The following is a 12,158-nucleotide window of genomic DNA, read 5'->3' as shown; positions in this document are numbered from 1 at the left end:
TTAGTAATTTAGGTTTAATTTTCTATGTAAAGTGGTAACTATTTTCAATGTCTAGTAGGTTAGTAGTAAGTTTGTAGTGGAGTTACTTGGCGCTGAGTTTTTTCGATGACGCTAAGTAGAGCTACTTAGCGCTGAGTTGACATCGTTTTTCGATGGTTTGTTATAGCTTGCATCTTCCTTTCGTTTCTCTTCGGATGACTTTTATAATTTATATATTTAATTTCAAATAAAAAAAGACAAAACTTCAAAAATGGTCCCTGTGGTTTTCGAAAATATCAAGTTTAATCCCTAAGTTCAAAAAACCTCATCGATCGTCCCTGTGGTTTCAAAACTTTTAACAAATGGTCCTTTTCGTTAACTCCGTTAGAATTTGGCCGTTAAGTGAAGGGTATTTCTGTCATTTCACTACCACAGGGACCATTTATGAAGTTTTGCCTTATTTTTTTAAAAAAATTATTTAATATTAAAGGGTCTCTCTCTCTCTCTCTCTCTCTCTCAATCTTACAACCAAAAACCATCTTCTGACCTTCTACTTTCCTCGAATCTCCCTTTTCCCACAAGCCTATTGATGAAACTTCCTCACAAAAACCAGAAAATCTTATCTTCATGACCAAAAATCGTTGAAAGTTACTAAGAAAAGCCTCGATATTTGAACTGGGAGTTTAGGTAGCGAAACTAGCAGCAACACGAGCGGGGATGACCCCATTTTTGCCTTCCCATCATCGACTTTATTAGTCAAAAGGAGTCGGAGAGATTAGGTGGAGTCCAAGATGGTGCTTTCACGAAGCTTTCCACCTCCATTGATGACGATGAGTGAGTCTAAATCGTTTCAAGATAGACCTCATCGGGATAGAAGAGGCTGATTATCGAAGCAATGGAGATGTCGTTAGGGAATCGTTGTTTTCGAGCTGAACTAAGCCATGGGCGGCTTCTATTGATGTGTTGCAAGAGTGAAGAAGACGATTATAGAAAACCACAGCCAGTCACAATCGTGTTTTGTCTTGGATTTAGGCTTGATTTCAAGAATTTAAAAACAAAATCAAGGTTTTGTTTTAAGTTGTTGTAGTTTTTTTGACTTAGCCACTCAAATCGTTGTTGGAGAACACGATTAACAGTACTCGATTTTGATATCTTCTTTATTTTTTTTAACAATACTCGATTAACAGCACTCAAATCGGAGGGGAAGATGAAGTTCATTTGATATCTTCTTTATTTTTTGTTCTCCTGTGTGTTTTTGTTGTCGATTAAACGATGACCCATTTTGACCCCCTTGTTCCATTTCGTATCTCACCCCAACTCTTGGTTTACTCTTGGCTTGCAGGTTTTCTCTTGGATTGGAGGAATGTGATGATGGAATGAATATATAGAATGGTTTATATATTCATTTATTCACAGTTCGAGTTTTCAGAATAATCAAATGGGTGTATGTGGTTGGGGTTTCTTTTTTTTCTTTCTGCATATCATTGAGAGGGAGAAGACAATGAAAAAATAGAGGGAGAAGACAACGAAGAGAGAGAGAGAGAGAGAGAGAGAGAGAGAGAGGTGGGCCCCCTTTATATTAAATAATTATATATTTTTTTGTTTTTTTAAATGAGACAAAACTTCATAAATGGTCCCTGTAGTAGTGAAATGACCGAAATGTCCTTCATTTAACGGCCAAAAGCTAACGGAGTTAACGGAAAAGAGCATTTGTTAAAAGTTTTGAAACCACAGGGACGATCCATGAGGTTTTTTGAACTTAGGGATTAAACTTGATATTTTCGAAAACTACAGGGACCATTTTTGAAGTTTTGTCTAAAAAAATGATTGGACCACCTATTTTTGAGCACTTGGATAAGATAACGGAAAACTTAACAAACCTTGCTCCTCCATCCCTCCGTCTGTAGTGCAGGGGAAGATAAGAAGAAAGTGCTCCGTTCCTTTTAATTTTTTCAATTTCATCAAGAGAACGAGAGTGTTCTCTCTCACAGATGGCGGGTTTTGCCACTCTTTGCTTCTTCGCTCCTCCAGTCACTTTCTCTAAAAACCAAAGCCACAATTCTGTAATTTTCAATGATAGTCATCATCGTATGGTTAGTCGAGGGTCGATGAGAACAAGAAGAAAAAGTTTTGCTTTGGGCAACGATTCTCTGGGTGACTTTGGCGCCAGAGACCCTTTTCCTGCGGAAATAGAGACAAATTTCAGTGACAGAGTAGGTCTTTTGGACACCGAGCACAGGATTCTGATCCCCAATGTCGCTGCTATGTCCCTTGCTCAACAAGAATGCACTCCAATTACCCATTTGCAGTCTCCGATCTCCGAGGATGATGCACAGCAGCTTTTGCGAAAGGTTCATTTTAATTTTATTTATATATTAATTTTAAACTATGTCCTTGAAGGAAAAAAGTAGCACTTGTTTTAGTATGATTTGGGTTTGGGGTCAATTTTTTTTTTTTTAAACTATAGAAACTATACAGCATGTGCTATATAAGTTTTTTGTTTCTCCATATATCATATGACATATCTGTAATTGTTCTTTCTTGTTGTATACTTTGATGTAGGTCATTGGTTGGAGGCTAGTAAACCAAGATGGAAAACTAAAGCTACAATGTTTATGGAAGCTTAGAGATTTTGAATGTGGGGTGGAACTCATAAACAGAATTTTCACGGTAGTAAAATCTACGGGTCATCTTCCTAACCTTCACCTGGAACCACCCAATCAAGTTAGAGCGGAGCTCTGGACTTCTTCCATTGGTAACCACACCACACAATCATTCATGTTCTTGCATGAGTGCAAAAATGTTAATTTCGATTTATTGTTGCTTTGCAGGAGGGTTGAGCATGAATGATTTCATTGTTGCTGCAAAAATTGATGACATAAAAACTTCAGATCTTGTTCCCAGGAAAAGAGCTTGGGCATAAATAACCTAACCCGCACAAGCTAGACTATAGTTTTCCATTTCTATTCTTTACTTTCTTTCACCAATACAATTACAAAGTATGTTGTTTTGATTGTCCGATCCCACTGGAATTTTATTATTATCATCTTCGGATCTGATGGAGAAACATGCTTGATGCTTGTTCTTATACCGAAAATAAAAGCTTCTAGGGTGGAGATTTCTTGATCAAAAATTGTGTTGTTTGCTCTCTTATCCAAAAAAAAATAAATAAATAAATAAATAAATAAAATAAAAAAGCGAGATTTATCATTTATGAGAGACAGAGGAAGGGAAGTCGTTGAGGTTTTATTTTATTATTAGTATTATTATTTTTTTAAATGTAAAAGGGAGAGGGAGATATGGTGCGGTGGGTTGCAAGGTCTTAATGGATGAATAACCAAAACCGAAATGGTATTTCGGAAGGTTAACCGGAATTATTGGTTAGATCTTTTCTTAATCCTAAACCTAAATTGAAAAATTCGGTTAGCCGGTTTTTGGTTAAAGTGTTTTTCGGTTTGGTTAACTATTAACCGTTTACTTATTAATAAAAGTATTTCAAAACTAAAAAAATTCCATAAAATAGCGTTTTTCTTAGACTACTAGGTGTGGGCAACATGTTATCACATGTTACCACACCCAAAAGGTGTCATGTCAGCATCCTACTCATACATGATGTTATAACACCCAAGGTGGAAATGGGCAACATCTAATAACATGTGATAACACCAATTATTTTCTATTTTTTTTTTCTGATGTTTTTTTTCTATATTTCGAATTTGTTTTTTTTATTTATTTATATTTGAAAAGTAAAAAATAAAATTTTAATAAATCTTAAATTAAAAACAACATTAAAAAAATTACAACAAAACACAAAAACATTTAAAAACCTAAAAAAAACAAAAAAAAAAGATGATAAAACCTACATTTTTTGCCCTAAAACTATTCATCTTCTTCTTCGTGACCAACATAGATGTAATCCGCCAAGTCTTCACGGAGTTGCTTGTGTTTTCGCTGATCTTGAATATCAACCACTCTATGTAAATATTCTGATGTCCCTGGTTGAAATTGCACATGTCTTGGTTCCGTAGGAGAATATGTTGCAATATTGCGTCCTTTATCTTCGACAACCATGTTATGCATTATGATACATGCATACATGATATATCGTAGAGTATCTAACTCATAAGGTCTCGCCGCATGTTTAACAATGTGCCATTTTGATTTCAAAACCCCAAAAGCACGTTCAACGTCCTTACGTGCTCCTTCTTGTCGTCTCTTGAAATATTTGTCCCTTGGATCTATTGGGTGTCGAAACGCCTTCACAAACGTAGAATATTGTGGATATATTTCGTCTATAAGGTAATACCCGAACTTATATTCATTTCCATTCACTGTGAAAGGAGCATCCGGGGCTTTTCCTGACAAAAGATCGTCAAATATCGGTGATTGATCGAGAACGTTGACGTCGTTGTTAGAACCCGCAACCCCGAAAAAAGCATGCCAAATCCATAAATCTTGTGAAGCAACAGCCTCTAATACCAACGAAGGCGCTCCATGATGACCGCTCGAATACTGGCCTTTCCACGCCACGGTGCAATTTCTCCATTTCCAGTGTGTGCAGTCAATGCTCCCAAGCATACCCGGAAAACCATGTCTTTCTTCATGCGCCGCATATAATTGTTGCATATCATGCAACGAAGGTTTGCGCAAGTATTGGTCACCGAAGGTTTCGACAACACCTCTTGCCAATAAATACAAACTTTCTCGTGCGGTCCTCTCAGACATTCTCATGTAATCGTCAATAGAATCGGGCTACTCCCCCATTGCCATAAGTTTAATTGCAGCAACACATTTTTGCAACCCTGTGAAGCCTCGTTTGCCTCTAGCATCATATCTCATTTGGAAAAATTCATACCTAAATAAATATTAAACACGTGAAAATTATATCTATATTTATTTAAAAGTGACATTTTATAAATCATAAAAGTTGAAACAAACGATACCTTGCTTCCATAGCGGTGGCTATCCTTTCAAAAACATTTTTTCGCAAACGAAATCTTCTTTTGAAATCGCTTGGTTGGCAGACACAATTTTCCGCAAAGTAATCGTTAACTAGTCGTCTATGCCCTTCCTCGCGATCTCTATTTAACGTCGCACGTCGCGTGAGTAATAGAGTTGGATCTGGCTGTACTCGGCTGCCTGTATAATACTGGTACATCATACTCACGAACAAATCATCTTCGTCGTTATCATCATTGTACGGATGGGCCGGATCAAATTCATCCATATTTTGGTTTTGAAATATTGAAAGAAATATGTAGAGAATTTTGTAGGTAAAAATGAAAGAAATATGATTTGATATAGTATATATATAAAAGTTGATTTTTTTTATGTTACCGTTTGAAAACAAACGGTCAAAATTATGTCGAAAAAAAGAGAAAATCACCCGTTATCACCCGTTGTCACCATAACGCGCCGTGGCGTAACGCGCCTTAACGCGAGCCTGGGGCGGTGTTCCCCGCCATGGCGCCGTTAAGGGCGTATGCCACGTAAGATAACGCCTCATGCGCGTTGCCCACACCCGTTCGTCTTATGGTCGATCAAAACTGCCAAAAGAAAATATTAATTTAAAATTTGAACAAACTTTAAACAGTAAAAAATGTATATAAACATCATTGTCTTGTAATGTTTTCTAACTCAAAAATCTTTTGATGTCATGAAAGCCTCTCTATTGCAATTGTTGGAACAATGATTCTTTTAATAATGAAAAAGTAAAATGGTTATATGTAGTATAATTCGTTTTTTATTTTAAATTATATAAATTACTGCAAATAATAACACATAAATGCAATTTTTATTTCCCAATAAACATTAACTTAATATAGAACTAGAGAAGAAACCCGCGTTGCGGGATTGGCTACGAAACAGAAATGGACAAAACACAAAGAGTTTATTGAGTTAATACAAATGTTACATTCCATCCAAAAAAGAAGATCATTCATCAAAATCTTGCTGTAAGATGAAAACAAACCCTTTTAGATATTTGGTGACAAAATAATTTCAATTCTTAAATACGTGGTACTAATACTGAATTGAATTGAATTGAATTACACCTCCAAACAGTATAATTAGGAGGAAATGTATTTAATTCCCTTTCACCCCTAATTTCTCTAATCCAAGTGCCAATTGGAAGACAACCAACCGAATGTTGTAGAGGAGGTAAATATGGTATACGATGTTGAAAATGTTTGTGCATATCTACATTTTCAAAATTAAAATAAGATTTAGAACATAATCCTTAAATCTCGTATTGTGCATTACGGGGAAATTAGGAACAAATCAAGAGGAATGTTAAACACAATTTTGAAACAAAAAATGAACTTGAACAAAAAGATTAGACAGAAAATGCAGAAACCTGGTTGAAGAATTACATCGAGCAGTTAGAATGCATCATGTCTCCCCAGCTACCTGAACAGTTATCTCCAATGCAAGTTATTCTTCCCAAACAAACAGTTAGCTAAACAGCTTTCTCTAATGCAAGTTACCCTTTTGACTTAGTATTGTCCCAGTCTTGTGTTTTGGTGATGGCTCGATATTTTATGAGCAGCAACATGCATTGACTAAACTCAAGCAAGAAGTTATAATCCAAACTTCGCGTATACAAAAGGGTAAAATACTCTTGAAAATAGTAAAGAGATATAATCAGAAAAAAAAAATCAAGTGGTCAGTTTAGAGAATATGAATTAATACTCACTGAAGTGAATGTCAGACCTCATGAAGTGCCAATGCTTTTGAGAAAAACATAGAATGTTAACTGATAAATAGAAAACTTACCTCTTGCATATCATACCTGCAACCACCTAAAATTATTTAAAAAAAAAACACACACACACACACATACACATCCAATAAAGATTTGGTTCAAGAATAATTCAATAGATAAAAGTTAAAACGTGTAACCAATTAGTGAAAACAACCATATGAAGAAAGTAATTCCTCTCAGGCATTTGAACAAACAACTTGTCTGCAATCTGATTTCTATTCTTTTGGTTATTCTATGCATATGATAAAGAATTGCAGTAACTGTGGAACATATGGATGGTAAGCAACAATAGTATGCAAAATTCGTGTTAATGGATTTGCCCTAGATCCTTACCACATATGAATCATCCGGGGTGGAGTCCTTGCGCCATTGGTTTATGGACTCTGTAATATTGTTGAGAGCAAAAGGAAAAGTATAGAAGAAGAGAAATTCAAAGGCAACAACTCATCCGACAACGTCGACTGTATTTGGGAAGTGAGATACGAAGCAGATTAGAGAGAAACGAAAATGGAATCGGTGGAGGAGACGTAAATGGAGAGAGTGGGTGGAGCTTGTAATCCATGTACATGATAGATGCCAATGTAAAAAACCTTCATTCGTCACTTGTAGATGTTCCCCCACCCCATTTATAGGATTATTTGTGTTGAAAGGGTTCCAGAATAGAAGAAGGCTTAGCAAATTGCTTCAACAAAAAAAGAATTGCAGTAACTGTGGAACATATGGATGGTAAGCAACAATAGCATGCAAAATTCGTGTTAATGGATTTGCCCTAGATCCTTACCACATATGAATCATCCTTCAAACACTCAACAAATTTACTAATTACCAAAAGATAATTGTACTGAACAATGTTGATGTTTCTAAATCTTAATCATGAGTTCTGTAAGCAAAGATTAAATACCTTACCAAAGAGGTTTTCAGCTAGTACATTGAGTGTTTGAGATCCACCATTTGGATCGAATCCATAATTCGTAAATCAACAGAGGATTTTTTTTAGAAGCTAATACATAGAAAAATATGAAAAGAAAAAAAAGACAGTTGTACCTTGACAGTTGATACATTTCACGTCATCTGTAATAGCACTATCACCTCCTTCAGTTATCACCTTGTAATTTTTCATCACAAACATTTCCAAGTGGCATGCAGCCTTTACCAGATCCTCTTCCAAAGAGTCTACATCAAAGAAACATATGCAAATGTTATAAACATACCATAAAACTGTGTAAAAAGTTGACTATTTCAATAAAATCGGTGTTCATGATACTTGGAAAAAGAAACATGGAATCAATCAAATATACGGTTATTGAGGGCATGGACGATTTCTTGTAGGATGGTCAGACCCTGACTAATAGGTGTGGTTTGGTGGGGCGTATCACCTTTTGAGAGAAAAGGAAGCCTAGAATCTCTGGCCTGACGAATATGTGAAACTCGATTTGAATATGTGAAATATAATCACTCAATTACCAAACATTTATTGAAACATACATAAACACAGATCAATAGATGAAGGCAGAAGGACAGAAGTGTAACAGATGCGCATTGATAGAGAAGGGGTACCGGTACCTCACCAATTAAATGTTTGCTCAACCCAAAATACAGCCCTGGTCTTTGGTTATTCATCGATAGCTACCGATGTTCCAAATTCTGAAGGTGTGGCGACGAAATGCGAGCAGCCCTAATCAACGCCCTGCTCGAAATTATGAAGTTGTGGCAAAGAAATGCGAACAACCCTAATCGATTACAGTGGAGACGGTAGTGCTGGAAGTCGGGGAGAAGCAGAAGTGAGAACAGTTGAAATCACCGATCGATTGTAGGATGTTTTTGTTGTAGATATCAATGATAGAAGACATGTCGATCAGTTTAGAGAGAAACGAAGGGTTTTGGAGAGCCGGTGGGAATTGGAGAGGCGGGAAGTGGCGGAAGTGGGAGACACGGCGAAGGACTACCACGACCCACCACCGGTGTCATTCATAGAACCCAAGGAGCTGACCAAGTGGTCATTGTACAGAGCTGTGATTACCGAGTTCATTGCCACCCTTCTCTTCCTTTACGTTACTATCTTAACAGTTATCAGTTACACGGGTCAGATTGAAAAGGGCGCTGATCCCTGCGGCGGCGGCGGTATCCTCGGTATTGCTTCGGCCTTCAGTTCCATGATCTTCGTTCTGAGAAATTAAAAGGGAAGAGATAGAGTGATAATCAGAGTAGAAGAAGAAATCGGTAGGTGTGGAAGGATCGGGACCGTCGATGGTGGCGGAAGAGAAAAGCAAGGTCGCTAGAGGGGAGATGAAGCAGAAGAAACGAAACAGAAAAAAGTGGAACAATTGCGAAGAGAAAGCAACGAAAGAGCGGTGGAGGATTAAAGGGTGAGTAAGCAAGGAGATGCAGAAGAAACAAACACGTATCGTATCCTGTCATAAAAATGGCGGTGGTGGAACAAAAGAAGCAGGAAAAACGAACACGTAGATGGAAGAGGCAGACCTGAAAAAAAAAACCAAATAAAATAAGGAAAAGTAGAAAAAAGGAAAAAAGAAAAAAAAAGGAAAAACCCGCCAATCACAGGGAAGTGCTGTTCATCTTGTACTTCTCAATTAGTATATATAAATTATTAACAACACAAGATAATAAGACATTGGTGTACATACGACAAACCAGTTCATGGTCTAGGTGGCCACGAATCAGGACCGTACACACCATCCCGATGTGTCGTCGTGGGTTGTGGTGGTGGCGATCCGTGTTGCCCACAACAATTTTGTAACGACCCAAATTTCCAAATAAATTTTTCATTTTTAATTAATCAAAACATTCCTATAATATATGAAATCTCAATTACAATTGTTTTCAAAATTCATAACATCAACATTTTATTTCAAATATCAGAGTGTCCCCAAATAAAATGTCGGAGAGTGCATGTCGCACCATCAAACCTTGCCCTTGCCCTTAGGCTCTGAAATACCTGAAACAAATCAACAAATTGTAAGTTAATGCTTAGGACCTATTTGATAACTTGCTGACTGGGTCCGGTTAGCACTTTTTGGCTGACTCGATTAGGTCAGCTTGTTTGATACAAGGTAATTTTCTCTGGCCCGGTAAAAAGCTACTAACCCATCTCCTTGCTCGTTCCATTAAAAAAAGAAGTTGACTCGGTCTTTTTCTTGATTTCCTTCGTTTGCCCTTATTCCAAAACACGTCCGGTCTTCACATCTTTCTTCCTTATCGCCAAATTGATGGATGAACGCAAGATACAGCTCAATCGATTCTTCCTCAAACTTCGCCCACCCCTTCTCATGCTCCAACGATGACTTCTTCTGCCTCCAACCCTCCCGCCGACCACCATCTTTGCTGCAGCAAGCAGCCCCGTCGCTGGTAATTTTATAGCCCTTTGATTTTTTTTTTCTAAAATTGAATGTATGTTTACTGAAATTAGATATATTTTTGTAAAATCAGATGCATGCTTCAATCCATTGCTTGTTTTTTTCTTCTGATTCTATCAATTTTGAAACTACGATTGCTATATTTTTTTCACACAAAATCAATTTATTTTCAATTGCAGGATTGCTGACTCCAGTTGATGCTTGTGTTGGATTGGAAATGCTTGATTGTTTTCTTTTGGAAAAGTACCTCCATTTGGCCATAAAACCAATGGTTTAGTCGAAGAATCGGTTTAAGGTACAATGTAAACTAGAGAGTACTCATTGGTAGCTTCATCTTCAACTGACATGTATTAGGAACAAGAACAGGTGAGTTTCTTGATTTTTTTTGTTTTCAGCAATTCATCAAGCTTGTCTAGCTGAATCTTTGGTGTTTAACATAGTTTTGGGTTTGAATTACATGCTAATTTTGATTGTTTTTGTCCCAGATGTTTGTTCATCTCAACTTGATCATGTTCTATTTTAATGGCTCACAAACGTGTTGGAATCCGGTCTTTCATATTTATGATCGTGTTGTTTATAGACTTTGTAAATTGTAATTATTATGTTTAATTTAGATTTTATATGATATTTGTATATTTTGTTATCTAGGTTATTTCAAAGAAATTAGTGAAAAAAGCTCTTAAAAATGCAATGTACTTTTTTTTTTCTTTTTCATACAAACATTACATAGCAATGTATTTTAGTTTGTTGGTTAATTTCTTTTAAAACCTACACTAAATGGCAATGTACTTTTTTGGGTTCTTTTGTCATGCCACTAAAAAAGTAGAACAGAATGGTAAAATTGTCACTTTCAACAATCAGAACAGCCAGCCAGTCGCATAATCAAACGATATGGTTTCAGTCAGATGTAGATTCAGTCAGACTTCAAACCCAGTCAGACTCTGACTCAGTCAGATCTTACTCAGTCAGCAACTATCAAACAGCCACTTAGTGAGTTCCCCAGAGCACACCCCACACAATCCACATAACAACATAATCCATAACAGCTATACAAGCTACGTAAACCACATAAGTCATGCATACAAACATATAAGGATGCCGTGGGCTCCTCCCAGGGTCTTACACCTACATGTCATGGGCTCCCCCACATGGTCTTTACCTAGGAATTTTATGGGCTCCTCCACATGGTCTTATATCTAACTACCACGGGCTCCCCCTGGGTTCTTCCATACAGATAACACAAAGTCAACTAGCATATCATATATCATAGAAATATCTCACAGAAATATCTATCATACTACATAACTCATACATAAAACTATAGGGATGTCGTGGACTCCCTCCAAGGTCTTCCTCCTATGTTCCATTGGCTCCCCCACATGGTCTTAACTACTTGCCATGGGCTCCCCCACATGCTCTTTACCTAGAATGTCATGGGCTCTCCCACATGGTCTTATATCCAACTGCCACGGGCTCCCCCGGGGTCTTCCCATATCTACTCAATAAGTACTAGCACATTCTCATATACATGCATACCAGACATAACGGTAGTGAATCCACAATAGACACTACATCTAACTAGATGGGCCGGCCTTGGTGCCTTCAACCCATTGGTATGGTGATGAGACTCACCTCTGTCTGCTGAATCCGAAAGCTGCTCTCCTAACAGTCTGTAACCACCCGTGCTAAACAATAATACCATTCACCCAAGGTTAGGGTTGAGTATAATCCAATTAAAGAACCCAAGCCCCAAGTCCTTTCATAATGGCCCAAAAGTCTCCCATTGCTAATGGGCCAAAAGTCCATGTCCAAACATCATTAATGGGCCTCATGGCCCAATAAAGCCCAACCATAGCAATCATGGCCCAAAACAGATAAATTGGCCCACTGACTCAAAACATGACCAGGCCCAATGACTGATTAAGGCCCAAAGGGCTTTCAAGCCCAAAACAAGTCCAAGTCCATCTGAGTGCGTACGCCCTGCGTACCACTCCTGTACGCTTAGCGTACTGAGTCCCTGAGTTGTACGCGCTGCGTACACT

General features: G+C 37.5%; 2 protein-coding genes and 1 long non-coding RNA gene across 4 annotated transcripts; 1 reads left to right on the top strand and 2 right to left on the bottom strand.

Annotated features, from left to right (window-relative positions):
• The first annotated feature begins 1,856 nt into the window (after nucleotides 1-1,856).
• On the top strand, nucleotides 1,857-3,112 carry LOC145117425 (Transcriptional coactivator/pterin dehydratase). Its single transcript, XM_079053715.1, has 3 exons — nucleotides 1,857-2,330; nucleotides 2,542-2,734; nucleotides 2,811-3,112. Exons 1-3 carry the CDS (start codon nucleotides 1,971-1,973, stop codon nucleotides 2,900-2,902), a joined length of 645 nt encoding a protein of 214 aa, XP_078909841.1. The 5' UTR covers nucleotides 1,857-1,970; the 3' UTR covers nucleotides 2,903-3,112.
• A 746-nt stretch (nucleotides 3,113-3,858) lies between these two features.
• On the bottom strand, nucleotides 3,859-4,710 carry LOC145111882 (uncharacterized). Its single transcript, XM_079048125.1, has one exon. It carries the CDS (start codon nucleotides 4,708-4,710, stop codon nucleotides 3,859-3,861), a length of 852 nt encoding a protein of 283 aa, XP_078904251.1.
• A 1,181-nt stretch (nucleotides 4,711-5,891) lies between these two features.
• Nucleotides 5,892-9,160, bottom strand: LOC145112959 (uncharacterized). Of its 2 annotated transcripts, none has more exons than XR_013710698.1 (3): nucleotides 8,306-9,160; nucleotides 6,335-7,915; nucleotides 5,892-6,177 (listed from the first exon to the last, which is right to left on the bottom strand). It is a non-coding gene; the product is annotated as an uncharacterized LOC145112959 (long non-coding RNA). The 2 variants fall into 2 exon arrangements; XR_013710699.1 differs by having other exon boundaries at nucleotides 8,311-9,160.
• Between the last annotated feature and the right edge of the window lie 2,998 nt (nucleotides 9,161-12,158).

This window comes from Lactuca virosa, chromosome 5, assembly GCF_052849685.1.
Source record: "Lactuca virosa cultivar CGN04683 chromosome 5, Lactuca_virosa_CGN04683_v6, whole genome shotgun sequence".
Taxonomy (NCBI): domain Eukaryota; kingdom Viridiplantae; phylum Streptophyta; class Magnoliopsida; order Asterales; family Asteraceae; genus Lactuca; species Lactuca virosa.
Note: the sequence above shows the minus strand (reverse complement) of the source record. Positions and strands in the feature narration are given on the sequence as shown.

What these genes read in the sequence shown, in the direction of transcription:
- LOC145117425 (XM_079053715.1), top strand. Translation starts at nt 1,971, where the DNA reads ATGGCGGGTTTTGCCACTCTTTGCTTCTTCGCTCCTCCAGTCACTTTC. An exon ending in CACAGCAGCTTTTGCGAAAG is followed by an intron (nt 2,331 to 2,541) that starts GTTCATTTTAAT and finishes ACTTTGATGTAG; the next exon opens with GTCATTGGTTGGAGGCTAGT. An exon ending in GCTCTGGACTTCTTCCATTG is followed by an intron (nt 2,735 to 2,810) that starts GTAACCACACCA and finishes GTTGCTTTGCAG; the next exon opens with GAGGGTTGAGCATGAATGAT.
- LOC145111882 (XM_079048125.1), bottom strand. Translation starts at nt 4,710, where the DNA reads ATGAGAATGTCTGAGAGGACCGCACGAGAAAGTTTGTATTTATTGGCA.